Below are 25,127 nucleotides of genomic sequence, written 5' to 3'. Positions count from 1 at the left end.
ATTAATAAAGTTTCATCTGAGAGCATTAACCTCTGAAGATCAATGACGGTTCATTTCCTTCTCATATATCATTGTTTCCTCTTTGATTAACAGGTTAATGCAGGATGACGTCATTCACAGATAAACCAATCTCCAGCTGACAGGGAACGTTCTGCCAAGGTTTTCTCAACGTTATGAACAAACATTCTTTCACCACAAATCAATATTGGAACTTTTTTCTGAAACGATTTTGTTCGTGACGTTTTTTTTAAATGTTACTACTTGTTTCAGAACGTTTAGAAAACATTCAAAAGTAACATTTAGAAAACATTCAAAAGTAACATTTAGAAAACACTCAAAAGTAACATTTAGAAAACACTCAAAAGTAACATTTAGAAAACACTCAAAAGTAACATTTAGAAAACGCTCAAAAGTAACGTTTTAAAAATAACGTTTCCATAATGTTTGAAGAAGGGAATGTTCGCTTAACGTTCATACAAACATTTAAAAACATGGACGTGTTGAAGGTTCAGAGAATATTCAGAAATAACGTTTTTACAACATATTGGTGATATTAATCTTGAACATTCCATTGCATCATTCTTCAAACATTGCCAAACATTGTATTATTGTTATTAAACACAACATTCACACAAATTCACGGACAAATCCAAATGCAAAAGCACTGATCTTTTTATGATTTTTTTTTTTATCATTATTGTTCATTGGAAATTTTTTTTTTCTTTTTTTTTTTTGAGTATAAAAGCGAAACTGCAACTGATTGTTCAAATAGAGAAGATGCCAGACAGAGAATAAGAGTCTGAAGTGATTTATATAATGTGGATTAAAGGTTGATATTCGCAGGTGAAGTTTTGGGGTATCTGAGGTCCCGCCCCCCTCCTCCTCCCCTCACGAGCACCGGATAAAACCGGGAGTCGCTCTCGCACACACACACACACACACACACACGCGCGCAGCTCGCGACACCGTGAGCACACCCGAGCTCAGTCTGAGGAGGACGAGGACGCGCATTAACGGACCGTTATTATTGAATAAGAGTTTTTAACACAGGAATATAACAGTGCTGACTTGTGTTTTGGTGAAGAGAAGGAAAAGTTCGGTGAATCCCGAGGGATGGAGTTGCTGCGCGTGCTGTGGATTCTGGGATGCGCGTGCATGTCTTCGGTTCAGAGCTCGCGCCTGAAGACGCCCGCGTTACCGATCCAGCCCGAGCGCGAGCCCGTCATATCTAAAGGCTTGTCCGGTAAGAGAACCTGCAAACACACACACACTCTCCAAACTCCGCTTTAACACTCTTACACACTACAGCTTTCAGAAGGAGAAGCCTCAGAAGAGCATGCATTCATGTTAATGCGCTTTGGATGTTAAAAGTTCTAGTAAAAAAAAAGAAAAAGAGATATACTTAATTGTATTTGAAATATATTCCCTTTTTCAATAGTACATTGCAAATATACTAAGAAAATGTTTTACCATCTTTAAATATATTATATTAGCATCATGCCTTTTACCTGTTTTCACAATGCAACGTTTCTTTAAAATAATTGTACTTTAATATATTTTCTAAAAATATACTTGAAGTGAAAATTCTGTTTATTTTTTAAAAGTATACTGAGCGTATACTCTTCACTCAAATATAATACACTTATGATATATTGCTTGTATGTTCCGAAGACACTCGTAATGAATTTGTAATGTACTTATAACACAAATAAAGCACACTTTAATATCACTAATAAAGCATGTAATTAGTCCCGACACAGGCATATACTTAAATATACTTGAAGTTGTTCCAATTTAGCTCACAAAAGTACACTTAAAGTTATGCTTTACTACAATTTAATTATGACTAAAATATACTTAGTACAAAATGAGTTTAGCACACTTCGAGTTAACTAATCATTAACACACTTGAAGTACACTGAAGTCTGGCTGCAAGTATATGGTGGATCAATCAGTACCTATAAAGAACCTTTATGTTTAAGAGTGTAGATATAAAGATTCTCCATTATTGTCTGTAAAGGTTCTGGACTTGCTTCATGTTTAAGTGTTCGATGCTTCAGATCTTTAATGCACCAGTACATTGATGCTTTCTTAAAGGACTAAACCAGCAGTGAAACCATTTAAGAATCTTTCATTCTGGTTATAATGAGGAAAATATTCTTTTGATTTCGAAATGTTGGATTGAATCGCAAAAAAATGTCTGTTAAAGGAACACTCCATTTTACAAACATTATTGGAATGTTTCAGAGAACATTCAAAAGTAACAAGTTTAGAACATCCAACTGAAACATTTCAGGAAAAACATTCCATGATGTATAAAGAACGTTCTGAGAACAAAAGCCTCCACAAATATCTTTATTCTCTATATAAAGCCATCAATGCATCTGGTGTTTTAAAGAACCTCGAGCCCCAAACACTCGAATACTCTCCACTAGAGCCACATACACACTATCACTTTCCAGAGACTTCATCTATCTCTGTGGAGCACGGGACAGTTTACGTGTGTGTCCTTGAAAGTGTTTAGCTTAACAATAAATTGTTTAATAGTCTGGCTCTGTAAACGGAGCTCATTCCAGATGCATTAAACACCAAATTTACTCCAATCTCTCATTCTCTCTTCAAAACAAAGCCGAGGAGATGTTTTGGTTTCCAGCGCTGATTTGGTTGGGAAGGAAAGAAATCGTGTTCACTGCTCGTTTTAGCTGGTGTTTTTGAAGGTTTGGCTCAAAAACGGCCGTTTGAAGCTGATTTGTACACATTCCCGATGCTCTCCCACACACACACACACACACACACACACACACACACGGTCTCATGCTGCTCTTGTTTATTGTCTCATCAGGTTGCTCCTTCGGTGGCCGCTTTTATTCCCTGGAAGACACGTGGCATCCAGACCTCGGAGAACCCTTCGGTGTGATGCACTGCGTCATGTGTCACTGTGAACCGGTGAGCATCACACACACACACACACACACACACTGCGTTTCCATGCATTCCAACTTTGCACCATTGTCATTGAACAGAATCGAATCAACATTGAACTGAATAATAACATTATTGACTTTTGTAGAGCTGCTTTACGGCTAACTTTCTGCGGAAGTTCTTTCAGTGTTATGAACAAACGTTCTTCCAGTAACGATAATAGAACGTTCGTTCAAAGTTATCTGGTCTTTAATAATGTTCTCAAAACATTAGAACAAAAATATTATTTATACATCATTCATAGATCGTTTTATTCTGAAGTGTTTCAGTTGGATTTTCGTCTAACATTTTTTTAATGTTTCTACTTTAGAACAATCAGAGAACATTCAAAAGTAACGTTCAGAGAACATTCAAAAGTAACGTTCAGAGAACATTCTAAAGTAACGTTCAGAGAACATTCTAAAGTAACATTCAGAGAACATTCAAAAGTAACGTTCAGAGAACATTCAAAAGTAACGTTCAGAGAACATTCAAAAGTAACGTTCAGAGAACATTCTAAAGTAACGTTCAGAGAACATTCATAAGTAACGTTCAGAGAACATTCAAAAGTAACGTTCAGAGAACATTCAAAAGTAACGTTCAGAGAACATACAAAAGTAACGTTCAGAGAACATTCTAAAGTAACGTTCAGAGAACATTCAAAAGTAACGTTCAGAGAACATTCAAAAGTAACGTTCAGAGAACATTCTAAAGTTACGTTCAGAGAACATTCTAAAGTAACGTTCAGAGAACATTCAAAAGTAACGTTCAGAGAACATTCTAAAGTAACGTTCAGAGAACATTCATAAGTAACGTTCAGAGAACATTCATAAGTAACGTTCAGAAAACATTCAAAAGTAACGTTCAGAGAACATTCTAAAGTAACGTTCAGAGAACATTCTAAAGTAACGTTCAGAGAACATTCATAAGTAACGTTCAGAGAACATTCATAAGTAACGTTCAGAAAACATTCAAAAGTAACGTTCAGAGAACATTCTAAAGTAACGTTCAGAGAACATTCTAAAGTAACGTTCAGAGAACATTCATAAGTAACGTTCAGAGAACATTCTAAAGTAACGTTCAGAGAACATTCATAAGTAACGTTCAGAGAACATTCAAAAGTAACGTTCAGAGAACATTCAAAAGTAACGTTCAGAGAACATTCATAAGTAACGTTCAGAGAACATTCAAAAGTAACGTTCAGAGAACATTTAAAAGTAACGTTCAGAGAACATTCTAAAGTAACGTTCAGAGAACATTCAAAAGTAACGTTCAGAGAACATTCAAAAGTAACGTTCAGAGAACATTCTAAAGTAACGTTCAGAGAACATTCAAAAGTAACGTTCAGAGAACATTCTAAAGTAACATTCAGAGAACATTCAAAAGTAACGTTCAGAGAACATTCTAAAGTAACGTTCAGAGAACATTCAAAAGTAACGTTCAGAGAACATTCTAAAGTAACGTTCAGAGAACATTCTAAAGTAACGTTCAGAGAACATTCTAAAGTAACGTTCAGAGAACATTCTAAAGTAACGTTCAGAGAACATTCATAAATAACGTTCAGAGAACATTCTAAAGTAACGTTCAGAGAACATTCAAAAGTAACGTTCCCATAATGTTTGAAGAATAGTATGTTCCCTTAATGTTCACATAACCAAGAAACATTTAAAACGTTTGAATGTTCAGAGAACACTCAGAAATAACGATTTGTAACTTAAAGGGGAACGCAGTGCAAGTGTTTTGTTTTGTTACCGCTGAATTCTGCAACACTGTTGTTTTCCTGTTTATAACTGTCAGAAGCAGCGCTGAAGCAGTCTCTGTATTAACAGCTTGTGTGTTGATTCTTCTCTCTCTCTCACACACACACTCTCTGAGCAGCAGAGGAGTCGGAGAGGGAAGGTGTTTGGGAAGGTGAGCTGCAGGAATATGAAGCAGGATTGTCCCGAACCGACCTGTGACGATCCGGTGCTCACTCCAGGACACTGCTGCAAAACATGTCCCAAAGGTACAAAAGGAGTGTGTGTTTTTCTGTGGACAAATGGAAACTAACTGCGCTGGTGTGTAAAGAAATGATGGAAAGCTTGAGCGTGTGTGTGGACGGTCTCGAGCTCCTCATGTTTATGGATGCCGCTCTGGAACATTGACTCTGTTGTTGTACGTTGGTGACATCATGCGCTTTGGTTTCCATGGTTACAGGCGACACATCGAGGAAGGAGGCGGAGTCTTTGTTCGAGTTCTTCCAGGATAAAGACGACGACCTGCATAAGTCGTACAACGACAGATCCTACGTCAGCTCTGAAGAGAACAGTCATCGAGACAGCGCGACCGGTGAGACTACACACAACACAATGAAATAATTTTTTTATTAAATCACAATTTTTATTTATTTAATTGATTTATTTTTTATCTACTTTATTTTTATCTACTTTTTTTGCGTTATTTATATTGTATTATATTTATTTATTTATATTTTATTCTGAAATTTACTTTATTTTATTTTTTATGTACTTAACTTTTTTTATTCTTTTCTTTATTTTAATTTTATTATTATTATTTTATTTTTTATTCAGAAATTTACTTTATTTTTAATTTTTATCTACTTTATTTTTATTATTTTAAAATGTACTTTATTTTATTTTGTTATTTTTTATGTTCTTTAATTTTCTGCTTTATTTGAGTGTTTTTTGTTTTATTCTTCAGATTTCGTGTCTCTGCTGACGGGTGTGTCGGACTCTTGGTTGCCCAGTTCCAGTGGAGTCGCTCGGGCTCGATTCACTCTCTCTCGCACCAGCCTGACCTTCTCCATCACCTTCCAGAGGTAAAACACACACCACAGCCTATGTGTGTGTCTCTCGCCCGCCCTCGCTCTCTGTGTGTGTGTGTGTGTGTCTCTCTCGCACCAGCCTGACCTTCTCCATCACCTTCCAGAGGTAAAACACACACCACAGCCTATGTGTGTGTCTCTCACCCGCCCTCGCTCTCTGTGTGTGTGTGTGTGTCTCTCTCGCACTAGCCTGACCTTCTCCATCACCTTCCAGAGGTAAAACACACACCACAGCCTATGTGTGTGTCTCTCGCCCGCCCTCGCTCTCTGTGTGTGTGTGTGTGTGTCTCTCTCGCACCAGCCGGACCTTCTCCATCACCTTCCAGAGGTAAAACACACACCACAGCCCATGTGTGTCTCTCGCCCGCCCTCGCTCTCTGTGTGTGTGTGTGTGTGTGTCTCTCTCGCACCAGCCTGACCTTCTCCATCACCTTCCAGAGGTAAAACACACACCACAGCCTATGTGTGTGTCTCTCGCCCACCCTCGCTCTCTGTGTGTGTGTGTGTGTCTCTCTCGCACCAGCCTGACCTTCTCCATCACCTTCCAGAGGTAAAACACACACCACAGCCTATGTGTGTGTCTCTCGCCCACCCTCGCTCTCTGTGTGTGTGTGTGTGTCTCTCTCGCACCAGCCTGACCTTCTCCATCACCTTCCAGAGGTAAAACACACACCACAGCCTATGTGTGTGTCTCTCGCCCGCCCTCGCTCTCTGTGTGTGTGTATATGTGTCTTGCCCACCCTCGCTCACTGTGTGTGTGTGTGTGTGTGTGTGTCTTGCCCACCCTCTCGCTCACTGTGTGTGTGTGTGTGTGTGTGTCTCAGGATCAACAGGCCGAGTGGAATCACCTTCTTGGACTCCGACGGAAACACTGCATTTGAGTTCAGGGTCCCGAGGGCCGACACGGACATGGTGAGTCAAGTCTCCTTCATTAGTCGAGTCACCTTCATTAGTCATTAGTCGAGTCACCTTCATTAGTCATTAGTCGAGTCGAGTCACCTTCATTAGTCGAGTCACCTTTTTTAGTCGAGTCACCTTCATTAGTCGAGTCACCTTCATTAGTCGAGTCACCTTCATTAGTCGAGTCACCTTCATTAGTCGACTCACCTTCATTAGTCATTAGTCGAGTCGAGTCACCTTCATTAGTCGCCTCACCTTCATCAGTCGACTCACCTTCATTAGTCATTAGTCGAGTCGAGTCACCTTCATTAGTCGACTCACCTTCATCAGTCGACTCACCTTCATTAGTCGAGTCACCTTCATTAGTCGAGTCCAGTCACCTTCATTAGTCGAGTCACCTTCATTAGTCGAGTTGAGTCACCTTCATTAGTCGAGTCACCTTCATTAGTCGAGTCGAGTCACCTTCATTAGTCGAGTCACCTTCATTAGTCGAGTCACCCTCATTAGTCGAGTCACCCTCATTAGTCGACTCACCTTCATTAGTCGAGTCACCCTCATTAGTCGACTCACCCTCATTAGTCGAGTCACCCTCATTAGTCGACTCACCTTCAGTAGTCGACTCACCTTCGTTAGTCGACTCACCTTCGTTAGTCGAGTCTCCTTCATTAGTCGACTCGCCTTCATTAGTCGAGTCATTAGTCGAGTCACCTTCATTAGTCGAGTCACCTTCATTAGTCGACTCACCCTCATTAGTCGACTCGCCCTCATTAGTCGACTCGCCTTCATTAGTCGAGTCACCTTCATTAGTCGACTCACCCTCATTAGTCGACTTACCCTCATTAGTCGAGTCACCCTCATTAGTCGAGTCACCCTCATTAGTCGACTCACCTTCATAGTCGACTCACCTTCATTAGTCGACTCACCCTCATTAGTCGACTCACCCTCATTAGTCGACTCACCCTCATTAGTTGAGTCACCCTCATTAGTCGACTCACCTTCATTAGTCGACTCACCTTCATTAGTCGAGTCTCCTTCATTAGTCGAGTCATTAGTCGAGTCACCTTCATTAGTCGAGTCACCCTCATTAGTCGCCTCGCCTTCATTAGTCGACTCACCTTCATTAGTCGACTCGTCTTCATTAGTCGACTCACCTTCGTTAGTCGAGTCTCCTTCATTAGTCGACTCACCTTCATTAGTCGAGTCACCTTCATTAGAGTCGCCTTCATTAGTCGAGTCGCCTTCATTAGTCGAGTCGCCTTCATTAGTCGACTCACCCTCATTAGTCGAGTCACCCTCATTAGTCGAGTCACCCTCCCTCATTAGTCGAGTCACCCTCATTAGTCGACTCGCCTTTATTAGTCGACTCACCTTCATTAGTCGAGTCACCCTCATTAGTCAACTCACCTTCATTAGTCAACTCACCTTCATTAGTCGAGTCACCTTCATTAGTCGAGTCACCCTCATTAGTCGAGTCACCTTCATTGGTCGAGTCACCTTCATTAGTCGCCTCGCCTTCATTAGTCGACTCACCTTCATCAGTCGACTCACCTTCATCAGTCGACTCACCTTCGTTAGTCGAGTCTCCTTCATTAGTCGAGTCACCCTCATTAGTCAACTCACCTTCATTAGTCAACTCACCTTCATTAGTTGAGTCACCTTCATTAGTCGAGTCACCTTCATTAGTCGAGTCACCCTCATTAGTCGAGTCACCTTCATTAGTCGCCTCGCCTTCATTAGTCGACTCACCTTCATTAGTCAACTCACCTTCATTAGTCGACTCACCTTCATCAGTCGACTCACCTTCATTAGTCGAGTCACCCTCATTAGTCGAGTCACCTTCATTAGTCGCCTCGCCTTCATTAGTCGACTCACCTTCATTAGTCGACTCGCCTTCATCAGTCGACTCACCTTCGTTAGTCGAGTCTCCTTCATTAGTCGAGTCGAGGCTCGAGAACGCAAACTGTGAAACAGGTTCCAAGGCAAAGTTTTGGAATTTTTAAAAAAACATGATCTTGACTGATGTTTAACTGTGTGTGTGTGTGTGATGTGCAGATCTGTGGAGTTTGGAAGAATCTACCGAAGTCTCAGATTCGACAGCTGGAGGCGGAGCAACTGCGTGTTTCCATGACAACCGCTGACAAGAAGGAGGAGCTACGGGGGAAAATCATCAAACACAGAGCACTGTTTGCAGGTGTGTGTGTGATGTTTAACTGTGTGTGTGTGATGTTTAACTGTGTGTGTGTGATGTTTAACTGTGTGTGTGTGTGTGTGTGTGTGTGTGTGATGTTTAACTATGTGTGTGTGTGATGTTTAACTGTGTGTGTGTGTGATGTTTAACTGTGTGATGTGTGTGTGTGTGATGTTTAACTGTGTGTGTGTGTGTGTGTGTGTGTGTGTGAGATGTTTAACTGTGTGTGTGTGTGTGTGTGTGTGATGTTTACCTGTGTGTGTGTGTGATGTTTAACTGTGTGTGTGTGTGTGTGTGATGTGTAACTGTGTGTGTGTGATGTTTACCTGTGTGTGTGTGTGTGTGTGTGTGTGTGTGTGTGTGTGTGTGTGTGTGTGTGTGTGATGTTTAACTCTGTGTGTGTGTTTGCGTGTGTGTGTGTGTGTGTGTGTGTGTGTGATGTTTACCTGTGTGTGTGTGTGTGTGATGTTTAACTGTTTGTGTGTGTGTGGTGTGTGTGATGTTTAACTGTGTGTGTGTGATGTTTACCTGTGTGTGTGTGTGATGTTTAACTGTGTGTGTGTGTGTGTGTGTGTGTGTGTGTGTGTGATGTTTAACTGTGTGTGTGTGTGATGTTTACCTGTGTGTGTGTGTGTGTGTGTGATGTTTACCTGTGTGTGTGTGTGTGTGTGTGTGTGTGTGTGTGTGTGTGTGTGTGTGTGTGTGTGTGTGATGTTTAACTCTGTGTGTGTGTGTCAGGGTGGCCGCGGGTCCTTAAAAAGTCTTAAAATGTCTTAAATAAAGTTTTCCTAATAAAAGGCCTTAAAAAGTCTTAAAATGTCTTAAATTCAGATTCGATAGGTCTTAAATATTTCTGGTCACGTTACCGCTAAAATTTCTCCAGTCTGACGGACCTAATATCCGTCAAATAACCAGTGAAGCATCGAATCGCGAGAATGATTCAGATTTTATTACATAAACAGCTATTGATAATGATAATGTAGGCTTTTTCTGGTAACGCTGTTGAGGCTCGCGCTGCTTGTCTCTGATAGATTTTATGACAAATGAGCATAACGGCAAACATAAAAAAAAAAAAACTCCCAGAAGAAACATACTGAGGTAAAAATTCAAAATGTTGAGTTTTTTTTATTTATAACATGTGATATAGTTAAGTAACATAACATGACGGGAGCTATTTTGCTGAATATTCTCACCATTGCAAATGTTACATTGATTTTAGTTCAATAAACAAGTAGTGCAGGGCTCGAATTTCGGTCTTCTATCAGCTCGTTAAGAGCTCCAGGCGGCGATAATACACTCTCGGGTTTCGGGATAGACGGAATTGTCACTTGCATAATCGGGACAGCATTGCATCATGAGTAACTAAAGTTTACCATTCGCACGTCTTTTAAAGTTTTACCAGTTTTAACATTCACGCGATTTGAAACTATTCAGTACTTGTGTCTGAGAGATGTTTTTTTTCACACATACATAGAGTAAAGCCGCCTCACAAACAGCTCGCGGGTAACAAAAGTTATTTTTCGTGGATTATATCGCTTTAACAGTCAAAAACATGCGAAAATGATGTTAATTTCGGTCTTGGTGAGTATCCTCTAAACACAGTCGGTTATGTCTTAAATAAGCATAAATTGCACATGACCGTATAATGAAAACAGGATCCGTGCACTAGCTCTTAAAGGGACAGCAGCCATATGTGTCTGTCATTAATTTGGTTGTCAAAACAACAAACCATAGCTTTCATTTTAAGGAATCAGGATTAATAGCCTATGTATTTAATTTAGTCAGGACTAAAATACTACCTAGTGTTATTTTACATTTGATTACTTTATTCAGTCTCTGTAGTATTTCTGAATACTAGTGTTAGACCTAAGCAAAAACTTTTCTCTTTATTTCTATATATTGGTATCTTTATTCTATTGTATTTATTTGTGCTACTTTTTTCAATTTAATTCAAAGATTGAAATCAAGCTTCCTTGTGTTGTGTAAATTCTTAAGACCAAAATTACCCCATTGTAAAAATGCAATGAGTGAGCATACATTAGGCGAGATACATGTAATAAAAAAAAAGTCTAAACTCCCCCCTCAAATAAAAAATTCCCCCCCATAAGAATCACCTAAGGGGGGATTTCCCCCCCATTTTCCAAAATGAAATTCAGGCCCTGAGTGAATATTAAATTATTTCAATTACTTAGGTTAAATATTACATATACGCATGTAATATAATGTGTATTTCCATCACAGGTTTGGTCTTAAATTTAATTCAAAGTGGCATTAAAAAGGTCTTAAAAAGTCTTAAATTTAACTTGTTTATATCTGTAGACACCCTGTGTGTGTGTGTGTGTGTCTGTGATGTTTGCGTGTGTGTGTGTGTGTGATGTTTACCTGTGTGTGTGTGTGTGTGTGATGTTTAACTGTTTGTGTGTGTGTGGTGTGTGTGTGTGTGTGTGTGTGATGTTTGCGTGTGTGTCTGTGTGTGTGTGTGTGTGTGTGTGTGTGTGTGTGTGTGTGTGTGTGTGATGTTTGCGTGTGTGTGTGTGTGAGATGTTTAGATTCGCTTCAGACACGACCTTTCTGATGTGTTTTTGGATGCTTACGTTCATTTACGTTCGGTTTGTGTGACAGAAACGTTCAGTGCGATCCTGACGTCTGAAGAGGTGCATTCTGGGATGGGCGGAATCGCCATGTTGACGCTCAGTGACACCGAGAACAATCTGCATTTCATCCTGATTCAGCAGGGACTCGTTTCTCACGGGAGCTGTAAGTACACTCAGAGAAAATAATAAAATAAAATAAATATAAAACAATAAAAAAATATATATAAATAAAGCATAAAATAAAATTAAAATATCAAAATAAATGAAAAAATTATTAAATTAGATAAAAAAATAAAAAAATAAAAAAGTTAATTAAAATAAAGCATAAAATATAATAAAAAGAAAATGAAAATAAACAAAATAAAATTAAAATAATAATAAAATAAAAAATAGCTAAATAAAAATAAACAAATAAAGCATACCATTTTTTTATAATAATTAAAAATAAAATAATAAAATAAAATACCATAAAATAATTCAAATAAAATAAAAAATAAAACAAAAATCTTTAAATAAAGCATAAAATAAAGTAAATTTCAGAATAAAAAGATATAAATAAATAAATAAAAGCAAATAAATAAATAAATAAAGTAGATAAAAAAAAAAAAAAAAAAAAAAAAATATTTAATAAAAACTGTATTTCATATTGTTTCAGCCTCTGCACAGATGCCGGTGAGAGTGAAACTGCTGTACCGACAACATGTGCTGAGAGAAATACGAGCAAACATCTCTACAGACGTGAGTGAAAACACACACGCACACACACACACGCACACACACATTCACTGATCTAAAGGAGAACAAGCCATTTATTTCCAATGCTTTTATATTCAGTTAATTGGAATGAAAAGAAAACATCATTCACCTTTGACAACATCAAGTTCAGCGATGAATGTTAAGGAAACATGTGCATGTTTTCTGGTGTGTGTGTGTGTGTGTAGGACTCTGACCTGGCTGAAGTCCTAGCGGATCTGAACAGTCGGGAACTCTTCTGGTTATCCCGCGGGCAGCTCCAGATCGCCGTGGAAACGGAAGGTCAAAACCCCCGTCAGATCTCCGGATACATTTCTGGGAAGAGATCATGTGACAGTGAGTGCAGCCAATCAGCAACTATCACCTCATTTATACATAAACAGTTTAAATGCAGGAGTTTTTCCCATCATCAAAACTCATTTCCCCGTACATTCATATTCTGCTCATATTTATGGCACAGATTAAGAAATAATTAAGGTAATTGCGACACTTTCTCTCAAAATTGACTTTTTTTCAACTTTTTTCTATTCTGACTTTATTTCTCGCAATTCTGACTTTATTTCTCGCAATTCTGACTTTATTTCTCGCAATTCTGACTTTATTTCTCGCAATTCTGACTTTATATCTCACAATTCTGACTTTATATCTCGCAATTCTGACTTTATTTCTCGCAATTCTGACTTTATTTCTCGCAATTCTGACTTTATATCTTGCAATTCTGACTTTATTTGCTCCTGCTTCCATACATATTCATTTCATTTTCATCGTCTCCAAAACCAGTATATTGATCGCCGACAGCTTCTTCATCATCATCATCATCATCATATTCTTCTGTTTTATATCACGACATCATTGTGTATCAGAGAAATAAAGCTCAACTTATTGATCATCAGAGATTCAATTATTGTTGCAGAAAAACTATATTTACACTATTACATTCCTCGGGTCACTAGCGACCCTATATACTGTCTAGGTCACACTTTACAGTAAGGTAAAGTTAACATTAGTTAACATGAACTAAGAATGAACAATACTTCTACAGCATCTTAGTTAACATTAATTTCAACATTTACTGATACATTATTTTCATCAAAGGCTGTATTTGTTAACATTAGCTAATGCACTGAACTAACATGAACAAAGATGAACTAATACAGTAACTAATGTGTTGCTCATTGTTAGCTCATGTTAGTTAATACACTGATTAATGTTATCTAATGAGCCTTATTGTGAAGGGTTACCACTTTCTACAAACCCCCCCCCCCCCCCAAAATGTCTTGTCATATTGACACTAGGGTAGTGAATGAGGTTGAAGGGTTAATCGTGTAGTAAAACACACACACACACACACACACACACACACACACACACACACACACACACACACACACACACACACACACACACACACACACACACACACACACACACACATCAGCCTCTGCTGTTTTTATCCCAGCTCATATTTCATCTTTGTGTCATGCTTAAATCATCTTGGCTAATTCTCAAATTTCATAGTTCATAATTATGACTGTGATTGCGAAGAGGTCAGGAATGCACAGCGATGTCGAGAGAGGCCAGAGTTGCTGTAGGATCAGTTACGCGTCGTTACACACACACACACACACACACACACACACACACACTCTGCTGTGCGACTCCAGCTGCTGCATTAACAGCGTGACGTTATGCGTGAGGAATTCAGACTCTGTTTACTCTACATCACAGTCACCTCTCTTAACCTCACGTCACTCTGTGACCTTTGACCCTGCGTGAGTTCATGTGGGTTTAATTGTTTTCTCGCATGCAAAACTCGCCGTTCACTTTAATGTTCTCTCACCAACAGGCTGATGAAAGGCATTTATTTGTTCATAGGTTCACATAATGCTAGTCAAGGTTTCAAATTCTTCTACTGTAATTTTATTATACCACAACTACAACTTTATTAAGAATAAGAAATGCGGTCATTGTTGACCGACGCGTGAAGAGTTTTTCTGTCACATCATCAGATTTATTTCATGAAATGTTCCTGTTTCAGCTCTTCAAAGCGTGATGTCTGGCGGATCCGCTCTGACTCCCGGGAAAACCGGCGGCGTGGGATCGGCCGTCTTCGCGCTCCATCCCAACGGCTCGCTCGACTTCCAGGTGTGTGTGTGTGTGTGTGTGTGAGTGACTACCAGGTAACGACGTGTTCTGTTCCCTCACGATCACTTCCGGCCAATTTGGCTACTTAGTTTTTAAGTTACCGGCCATTCAGAACGTTTTCTAGCCAAACAAAAATAAAGAAATGAACCAGATTAACTATGTCATAGCATATATATATATATATATATATATATATATACGCATTTGGTGGTTGTTAACTTCAAACCCTGTATATATATATATATATATATATATATATATATATATATATATATATATATTAGGGATGCACGAAATACCGGCCACCATATCGGTATCGACCGATAAATGTAAATTTTTTAATATTATCGCCATCGGCCTGATAAGAAAATGTGGCCGATATATTAAAGCCGATAAATAATGGATTATTTCCTTTAGCTGAGACTAATAAGTAACCCGCCAAATCGGCTAGTGATTAGACAGCATTACAGCAATACAGTTGATTTGCACCCGCATTTGTCGTGTGTTAATTTGAAGCCCCGGTCTGTGTGTTCTCGGCAGGTTCTGGTGGCGGGTCTGACCAGCGCGGTGGTCGGCGTGACGGTGGAGATGAAGCCGCGGCGGCGCAGTAAACGCAGCGTTCTGTACGACATCACGGCGGACTTCAGCGCGGGTGTGGATGAGCACGGTGGGGACGGCAGGGCGGCGGGGAGCCTCAGCCGTGTGGAGGCCAGACACATTCACATGCTCCTGCAGAACGAGCTGTTCATCAACATCGCCACGGCACAGCAGCAGGAGAGCGAGCTGCGCGGACAGATACGCATGTTACCGTACAATGGACTCGACGCGCGACGCAACGGTAAGAAACGCTGAAGATAGAACGCTAATGTCTGCACTCTAAAAGACATTGGGCTGTTACGTCTGACCCAGGATCTGGGTAACACAAGAACACTACCCAAACACTGAATTGTTACGTCTGACCCAGGATCTGGGTAACACAAGAACACTACCCAAACACTGGGTTGTTACGTCTGACCCAGGATCTGGGTAACACACAAACACTACCCAAACACTGCGTTGTTACGTCTGACCCAGGATCTGGGTAACACAAGAACACTACCCAAACACTGGGTTGTTACGTCTGACCCAGGATCTGGGTAACACACAAACACTACCCAAACACTGGGTTGTTACGTCTGACCAGGATCTAGGTAACACAAGAACACTACCCAAACACTGAATTGTTACGTCTGACCCAGGATCTGGGTAACACAAGAACACTACCCAAACACTGGGTTGTTACGTCTGACCCAGGATCTAGGTAACACAAGAACACTACCCAAACACTGGGTTGTTACATCTGACCCAGGATCTGGGTAACACAAGAACACTACCCACACACTGGGTTGTTACGTCTGACCCAGGATCTGGGTAACACAAGAACTACCCAAACACTGGGTTGTTATATCTGACCCAGGATCTGGGTAACACAAGAACACTACCCAAACACTGGGTTGTTATGTCTGACCCAGGATCTGGGTAACACAAGAACACTACCCAAACACTGGGTTGTTATGTCTGACCCAGGATCTGGGTAACACAAGAACACTACCCAAACACTGGGTTGTTACGTCTGACCCAGGATCTGGGTAACACACAAACACTACCCAAACACTGGGTTGTTACGTCTGACCAGGATCTGGGTAACACAAGAACACTACCCAAACACTGAATTGTTACGTCTGACCCAGGATCTGGGTAACACAAGAACACTACCCAAACACTGAATTGTTACGTCTGACCCAGGATCTGGGTAACACAAGAACACTACCCAAACACTGGGTTGTTACGTCTGACCCAGGATCTAGGTAACACAATAACACTACCCAAACACTGGGTTGTTACATCTGACCCAGGATCTGGGTAACACAAGAACACTACCCAAACACTGGGTTGTTACGTCTGACCCAGGATCTGGGTAACACAAGAACTACCCAAACACTGGGTTGTTACGTCTGACCCAGGATCTAGGTAACACAAGAACACTACCCAAACACTGGGTTGTTACGTCTGACCCAGGATCTGGGTAACACAAGAACACTACCCAAACACGGGGTTGTTACGTCTGACCCAGGATCTGGGTAACACAAGGACTACCCAAACACTGGGTTGTTACGTCTGACCCAGGATCTGGGTAACATAAGAACACTACCCAAACACTGAAAAAAATGACCCAAAAGGCTCAGCCCAGGATTTGGGTAGAAGGAATAACCCAAGATGTTTTAGAGTGTGATACTGATTTGATTATTAATGAATGTTGTCTTGATCTGCAGAGCTGCCGGTTCCTCTGGCGGGTCAGTTCGTGTCTCCTCCGGTGCATACGGGCGCCGCGGGTCACGCCTGGGTCTCGGTGGACCAACAGTGTCATCTACACTACGAGATCGTGGTCAACGGCCTCAGCAGGAGCGAAGACGCCTCCATCAACGCTCACCTGCACGGATTGGCCGAGATCGGTGAGATGGACGACTCCTCCACCAATCACAAGAGACTTCTGACGGGCTTCTACGGCCAACAGGTAAACCAATCAAGAGACACAATTCAGCATGGTTATAATTAATATAATCCAATATACTGATACACATGAACACATTTCCTGACCTCAAGTATTCGATTCCAGAATTGATTTTCGATTCCCAACCCGTTATAATGTAAACAGCGTGATTACAGCACAACAAAACGTTTTTCTTTGGCCAGAAGCACAATCATGCTGTCGTTTATTGGATACATTAAAGGGACTGTTTATAAAACAAAGCTGGTGTTTTCTCAAATGAGCTGAAACCAGTTTAATTCTGTTTTACATAAAGATTGTCCGTCTCGTTTGCACAAAGCTTGAAGTGTCTCTGTGTCTTCTAGGCTCAGGGTGTGTTGAAGGATATCAGTGTCGAGTTGTTGAGGCATCTGGACGAAGGCATGGCTTATATTCAGGTCAGCACCAAAATGAACCCAAGAGGAGAAATACGAGGACGGGTGAGAACACACACACACACACTCACACACACTCACTCACTGATTGACTCGCAAACACACTCTCACTCTTACACACACACACACACACACACACACACACTCACACTCACACACACAAATATTGATTCAATTTCATTTATTTAATAAATATCTTTATACTGTTAAGTTTTAGTTGTGTATTTTACTTTATCTGAAGTAACAGAAGGTGTTAGTTTTAGTAAAGTGCACTACCCTTGGTTGACTCTCCTCTGTGTTGTCCAGATCCAGGTCCCCAACAGCTGCGAGTCGGGCTCTCGGGGGGAGGTGGTGGAGGAGGACGAGTTCCACGAGCTGGTGTTCGTGCGCGACCCGGCGGAGCTGAAGAAGGACCCGCACACATGCTTCTTCGAGGGGGAACATCACGCACACGGGTCTCAGTGGACCCCGCAGTACAACACTTGCTTCACCTGCTCCTGCCAGGTACACACACACACACACACACACACACACACACACACACACACCGCAGTACAACACCTGCTTCACCTGCTCCTGCCAGGTAACACACACAGCCTCAGCCGTAACACACACCGTCTCAGCCGTAACACACATCGCCTCAGCCGTAACACACATCGCCTCAGCCGTAACACTCACAGCCGTAACACTCACAGCCTCAGCCGTAACACACACCGCCTCAGCTGTAACACACATCGCCTCAGCCGTAACACGCATCGCCTCAGCCGTAACACACATCGCCTCAGCCGTAACACTCACAGCCGTAACACTCACAGCCTCAGCCGTAACACACATCGCCTCAGCCGTAACACTCACAGCCATAACACTCACAGCCTCAGCCATAACACACACATCGCCTCAGCAACACACATCGCCACAGCCATAACACTCACAGCCTCAGCTGTAACACGCATCGCCTCAGCCGTAACACGCATCGCCTCAGCCGTAACACACATCGCCACAGCCGTAACACTCACAGCCATAACACGCACAGCCTCAGCCGTAACACACACCGCCTCAGCTGTAACACACATCGCCTCAGCCGTAACACACATCGCCTCAGCCGTAACACTCACAGCCATAACACGCACAGCCTCAGCCATAACACACACCTCCTCAGCCGTAACACACATCGCCTCAGCCGTAACACTCACAGCCGTAACACTCACACCCTCAGCCGTAACACACACCGCCTCAGCCGTAACACACACCGCCTCAGCCGTAACACAAACCGCCTCAGCCGTAACACACACCGCCTCAGCCGTAACACACACCACCTCAGCCTGTAACGCACCGCCTCAGCCGTAACACTCACAGCCTCAGCCGTAACACACACCGCCTCAGCCGTAACACAAACCGACTCAGCCGTAACACTCACCGCCTCAGCCTGTAACGCACCGCCTCAGCCGTAACACTCACAGCCGTAACACTCACAGCCTCAGCCGTAACACACACCGCCTCAGCCTGTAACGCACACCGCCTCAGCCGTAACGCACCGCCTCAGCCGTAATGCACACCGCCTCCGCCGTAACACACACCGCCTCCGCTGTAACACTCACCGCCTCAGCCGTAACACACACCGCCTCAGCCGTAACACTCACAGCCTCAGCCGTAACACACGGCGATGTGTGTGTGTACTGAAGTAGTCTGGCTGCAAGTAAACTTAGCATATTTTGTTTGTTCACCAGTGACCGTCGCTCATTATGTGTGTGATGTGTTTAATCTCTGCAGAAGAAGACAGTGATCTGTGACCCGGTGATCTGTCCTGCGCTCTCGTGTCCTCACACTCTCCAGCCTGAAGACCAGTGCTGTCCAGTGTGTGACGGTGAGTAACGAGACAGCGCTATTAACACTCATCCTTCCCTCGCGGTTCAAAATGACCCCAAGCCCTAAAAATATACTTCATTTTTACTTTATTTTTGTCCAGAAATCTTATTTTATTTCATTTTGTTACTATTTTTTCTATTTTGAATGCAATTTTTTTTTTACCTTTAAATTACTAGATTTGATCAATAAATAATAATTTAAGCACATTCCTCACATTCTTTCAACTTAAATTCAAAATAACTCACAATTTCATGCATAACCCTTTTAATTCAGCTCAAAATATCTTACATTGGGTGTCTTTGCCGACCTCTTGTGGAAAAATAATAATATATCATAATATTTCATGACTCTATATGGCCTTATAGCTCTATATGGAGCAAATGAACTGTTCCGCTGGGTCCTAAAGTCAGAAGTAATTTTATGGTAAAGTTTTAGCATTTTTAGTTTGAATTTTGAGCATTTTTAGGTTTTTCTATGTGAACTGAAGCATTCCTCGCATTCATTCATTCCCAATGGGTCAAATTGACGCGAAAGGGAAGGATTTGTTACTGTTTTAAATTTCATCCACAAAACTCCTCGTATCCATAATTTTTTTTGTGTGTGTGTATTCGTGATTCAAGTGTGACAAACGTCCTGGGGTCTTGGACCCCTCTGATGAACACTACATTTTGAATGTTTAATGTGTGCTATAAAGTTAGTGTTATAACACTGTTTTTGATTTCTGTCCACAGAAAAGAAGGAGACCAAAGAGACGACTGCTGTAGAGAAAATAGAGGAAGATCCAGAAGGTGAGTTTATATTAAATCAATACATCAAATGTAATATTGCAACTATTATTTGAAATACGCATCTGGTTGGGAGTGTATAGTAAGATGTTTATTTCTCCTTTCAGGCTGTTATTTCGAAGGCGATCAGAAGATGCACGCACCGGGAACAACATGGCATCCGTTCGTCCCCCCGTTCGGGTACATCAAGTGTGCCGTGTGCACCTGCAAGGTGAGCTAACACACACTACAACTCACCACAGAAGTACTTTATGATGTAGTTATGAACAAAAATAGCAAATGTGGACTCAGACATTACAGTTTTTTTCAACTGCTTACACACAGACTCCTCACACACACTCCTCACATGTGCAAACACTCTTTACTGAACACCAGCCAATCATGGCTTTAGAATAGGCCTATAAAAGGTCAAAGGTTGAGCTATAGGTTGTTCGGACTGTGTAATACTGTATTCACAACCACAAACGATTACAGTCAAAAAATGCATAGTTTGGTTTCAATCTTGCTTTTGTGTTTACCGTGAATTTTTCAACATCTCTGCCAATTACTTTCAGTCTTGAACAGAAATGTGTGTGAAAGAAGAGCTTTAGATTTTGAATAGCTGTGTGTATATGAAATATCCAGAAATATAATATCATGGCAAAAGTGTTTGCAACGTAAGACAAATGTTTGCTTTTGAGATGTTTGTGATATTTTGAAAGCAGTGCTTCATTTTGCAAGAAATGTGAGGCATTTTGCATTTTGTGTGCAATTTTTGGATTTGTGTGTAAAGTTTTGTAAAAAAGAGGCAAAGTTTTGAAAATGTGTGTAAACAAACAGTGTATTAATGTTTACCGTGATTGTCTGGTGCGTCACAGGGCTCCACAGGAGAAGTGCACTGCGAGAAGGTGACATGCCCGCCCCTAACCTGCAGTCGACCAATCAGAGCCAACCCTTCAGACTGCTGCAAGGCGTGTCCTGCCGAAGACACGCCCCCTCTGGAGGACGAGGAGATGATGCAGGCCGACGGAACGCGCCATTGCAAGTTCGGCAAAAACTACTACCAGAACAGCGAACACTGGCACCCGAGCGTCCCGCTGGTGGGCGAGATGAAGTGCATCACCTGCTGGTGTGACGTGAGTCTTCTGCGCTTTACTGCACACTTCAGTGTGGAAGAGGAAAAAAGAAGAAAATAAAGAGATATAAACATAGAATTCAGAGAAAAAAGTAGAAATTGCGAGAATGTAAACTCAGAGAAACTCATAATTGCAAGATATAACTCAGAAGTGCGAGAAAAAACTCAGAATTGAAATGTAAACTCCGAATTCCAACAAAAAAGTCGCAATTGCATGATATAAACTCAGAATTCAGAGAAAACAGTAGAAATTGTGAGATATAAACTCAGAATTGAGAAATAAACTTAGAAGTCGAAATTGCGAGATGTAAACTCATAATTCAGAGAAACTCATAATTGCAAGATATAAACTCATAAGAGAAAAAAGTAGAAATTGCGAGATATAAACTCAGAATTAACATATAAAGTCAGAATTGGGAAAAAACTCAGAATTCAGAGAAAAAAAGTTGAAATTGCGAGATATAAACTCAGAATTAAGATATAAACTCAGAATTCAGAGAAAAAAAGTAGAAATTGCGAGATATAAACTCAGAATTCAGAGAAAAAAGTAAATAAACTTAGAATTCCAACAAAAAAGTAGAAATTGCGAGATATAAACTCAGAATTAAGATATAAACTCAGAATTCAGAGAAAAAAAGTAGAAATTGCGAGATATAAACTCAGAATTCAGAGAAAAAAGTAAATAAACTTAGAATTCCAACAAAAAAGTAGAAATTGCGTGATATGAAATCAGAATTCAGAAAAAAAGGTAGAAATTGCGAGATATAAACTCAGAATTGAGATATAAACTCAAAATTCAGAGAAAAATGTAGAAATTGCATTATATGAAATCAGAATTCAGAGAAAAAAGTCGAAATTGCGAGATATAAACTCAGAATTGAGATATAAACTTAGAATTCCAACAAAAAAGTCGAAATTGCAAGATGTAAACTCAGAATTCAGAGAAACTCAGAATTGTAAGATATAAACTCAACAATTGTGAGAAAAGTCAGAATCAATAGCTAAAAAGTCACAATTACCTTTTTTATTCCACTGTGTAATATTCCAGAGCATGTAGAGATGTGAGTTAACATGACTAACGTGTCTCTGGTCGTTCCAGCACGGCGTGACGAAGTGCCAACGGAAGCAGTGTCCGCTGTTGAGCTGCAGGAACCACATCCGCCGAGAGGGAACGTGCTGTCCCGAGTGCATAGGTAAGATCTGAGCATAAACACTTCAAGACACAAACTGAACCCTGAACACTTTAACCCTCTGGTGAGGGTTTTATCTGAAAATTATTGAAATGTGAGGTTGATATCTGATAAATGATCTTTCAGTGAGAGTGTGTTCGTCTGCAGTACCAAACGCTTCCACTAGAGGAAACTCTCTCATTCATTTCCAATGCGTCATTTCTGACTGCGAGAAACACAAGTGTGAATATTGTTTTCAGGACCATTAAACCTGTTCATATCATGACCATGATTTATTTTGTGTGTTCATACAGCAAGTGCAGTTTCGTATCATTCCGATGAAGAAAAATAAATAACACATTTTCGGTTAAAAATGAGGGTCGACATAAACTAAATCCTGAACAATTCACTCAGCAAACATCTCCTCTTTGTTTTACAGAGGACTTTATGGAAAAAGAAGAAACGGCAAAGATGGTGGAGAAAAAGAAAAACTGGAGACACTGACCCTTTCCTCACCGCTCCCCGTCCTCTTGTTCTGGGATCAGGCTGTCTCTAACCCGCACGACGGGACGCCTGAGCACTGCACAGACACACCAGCGCACCAGACAGAGGACGAGCTCCAGGACACACAGAATGTAAGACGGAAGTGTGAGAGAAAGTGGTTCTGAAGAGTCAGAGACAGAAGGAGGATGAAGCTCGGCTGCTGCAGTTGTTGGAGTTTCCCGTCGACTGAGTTTCTCACGGGAAACTTTCTTTTCATTTCGTTTGCGTATTTGACTTGGTGCAAAACATCAGACACACGTACTAAGATTGTACACATCATCATCATACCTCTAAATGTGTGCATGTGAGCACGACGTAAATAATACGCTTCTCAACAAAATGCACATTGCAATCTTTCATAATGCACATATGACTCAAATCCCAGCCAATCAGCAGGACTGTTGCGATGCATCTGATTGGAGATTCGCCCTGTGGGAGGGGCTTGCCATGGGGGTGGGGTTTATCATGCTCATCAGCATAAGCCCCGCCCACCTCGGTTCCACTACACCTGATGTTGTAAGTCTGTTTGCTGGTATATAATATTTTATGGCTATTTTCTTTCAGTATTTTGACGGTTATTATGAATATTATTGCATTTTGTATTGCATATTTATTAATGATGAATAAACAATAAAGTTTTAAAATTTATGTTGTCATAAAAGCAGCATGTCGTATATTTTTCTCTCCGCACAAACACCAGTTTGACATGATTGACATGTTCGCGTCAGTCAAAAATGTCAGAAATATATATTTTTTTCAATTAAATGAAAGTACTATATTTTAGTTCGATAATGTTTTTTATTTAATATTTAGCACTTTTAGGGGATTTTAAGATTCTACATTATATTTACACTGTGTTTATAATCCATTTATTCACTTTTTGAGCATAAACCTGAAAATTACATATCCAGCTTAAACTGGTAAATCTTGAACGCTTTAGAGCGACAGACTGAAGTTTGATCTCTTCAGAGACGACACTTGGCAGATTATTGCTGAAGTGAAGAACGTTTTAAAAAGTGAACTTACAGAAAAAGTTACAGAATTTTGTGTTTATTGTTATGAAAAATGTGCAAAAATACTATTTAAGGTTTTTATATGAAATATATATTTTTAAAAACAAATTTTACTCTAAAACTGCAAGAAAATCAAAGCCATAAATCTAAACTCACTGTGTTCCAAATGTGAGGTTGATCATAACTGATCTTTCAGTGAGATGATGTTCGGCTGCAGTACCAAACGCTTCCACTAGAGGAAACTCTCTCATTCATTTACAATGCGTCATTTCTGACCGCCAGAAACACAAGTGTGAATATTGTTTTCAAGACCATTAAACCTGTTCATATCATGACCATGATTTGTGTGTGTGTGTGTGTGTGTGTTCACACAGCAAGTGCCAAAACCTTTACCAAGTTCCGTACCATTCCAATGAAGAGGAAGAAAAAAAAAAGTAAAAATTCTGTCCAAAATGACCGTAGATTTTACAGGAAAAGCAAAAGCTTTTAAAAGTGAAAATATCTTTAGATCTTATTTCATGCATTTAACCTAAAATGCACCTCGTTCGTGGGTTTCGGCCTACAGGAATACACCACTCCTCTATCTCCGTCTACTTTTCCCAGAAGCCCTTCTGAGGGTGTTGAACCCAGTAATTCCATGAGGAAAGTCGTCACTGGTCAGTCGACTCCACTTGTGCTTAATGTCGTTGTGGAGGTTTTCCTCGTCTTCCTTCTGTTCCCACTTTTCCCTCTGATTAATGCGCCGGTCATGAATGTTTCTCATCGAGGAACCGGATTGGATCGGTTTTCTCAGCCTCGTTCCAGTCGTCTGACTTAATTCTCGTGTCTTCGGTGTCAAGCGGGGAAAACTCAAGGGAAAGTAATGCTTATTTTCCACCAGGCTGTGGATAAAACCAGCTAATCAATTCTTCGAGCACTTCTAAACCTCAGCATTTTCCATTCGCTGTTCCCGTCTGTTGTTCATCTTCTCTTATATAACACTCAAGCCATTGGGCTTTCTGGAGATGAACAACAGGCTTTAAAACAGTACTTCTGTTCTTCAGTGTTATGCATTAATAAAAGTATTGATTTCTTTTATTTCTTTCCCCAAAATTCTATGTTTTCCACACTGGAAAATACTGATAATAATCATAAATGTTTCTTGATCATCAAATCCTCATATTAGAGTGATTTCTGGAGGATCATGTGACACTGAAGACTGGAGTAATGATGCTGAACATTCAGCTTTGATCACAGGAATAAATTACACTTCACTGTATATTCACATAGAGAACAGATGATTTACATTATAATAATATTTAACAATATTAC

At 40.6% G+C, this 25,127-nt stretch overlaps 2 protein-coding genes across 2 annotated transcripts in view; both read left to right on the top strand.

Moving 5' to 3' along the window:
- The first annotated feature begins 932 nt into the window (after positions 1 to 932).
- Positions 933 to 23,451, top strand: chrd (chordin). Its single transcript, XM_082179958.1, has 21 exons — positions 933 to 1,243; positions 2,843 to 2,946; positions 4,840 to 4,966; positions 5,158 to 5,289; positions 5,662 to 5,779; positions 6,610 to 6,697; positions 8,738 to 8,876; positions 11,496 to 11,630; positions 12,123 to 12,205; positions 12,409 to 12,556; positions 14,259 to 14,365; positions 14,906 to 15,203; positions 16,678 to 16,919; positions 17,258 to 17,371; positions 17,633 to 17,830; positions 19,097 to 19,190; positions 19,924 to 19,980; positions 20,085 to 20,188; positions 20,835 to 21,092; positions 22,191 to 22,284; positions 22,700 to 23,451. Exons 1-21 carry the CDS (start codon positions 1,114 to 1,116, stop codon positions 22,762 to 22,764), a joined length of 2,835 nt encoding a protein of 944 aa, XP_082036084.1. The 5' UTR covers positions 933 to 1,113; the 3' UTR covers positions 22,765 to 23,451.
- Positions 1,913 to 25,127, top strand: part of clcn2c (chloride channel 2c) — a 60,740-nt gene continuing 37,525 nt past the window's right edge. Inside the window, exon 1 of the mRNA XM_082179999.1 lies at positions 1,913 to 1,925. The gene's annotated coding sequence lies outside the window, so the exon portion shown is untranslated. The remainder of the gene's footprint in view (positions 1,926 to 25,127) is intronic.

The sequence above is a fragment of the Leuciscus leuciscus genome (genome assembly GCF_965113295.1).
Source record: "Leuciscus leuciscus genome assembly, chromosome: 9".
NCBI lineage: Eukaryota > Metazoa > Chordata > Actinopteri > Cypriniformes > Leuciscidae > Leuciscus > Leuciscus leuciscus.
The sequence above is the reverse complement of the archived record's forward strand: the minus strand, read 5'-3'. Positions and strand labels throughout refer to the sequence as shown.

What these genes read in the sequence shown, in the direction of transcription:
- chrd (XM_082179958.1), top strand. Translation starts at nt 1,114, where the DNA reads ATGGAGTTGCTGCGCGTGCTGTGGATTCTGGGATGCGCGTGCATGTCT. An exon ending in ACACAGAGCACTGTTTGCAG is followed by an intron (nt 8,877 to 11,495) that starts GTGTGTGTGTGA and finishes TTTGTGTGACAG; the next exon opens with AAACGTTCAGTGCGATCCTG. An exon ending in AATAGAGGAAGATCCAGAAG is followed by an intron (nt 19,981 to 20,084) that starts GTGAGTTTATAT and finishes TTCTCCTTTCAG; the next exon opens with GCTGTTATTTCGAAGGCGAT.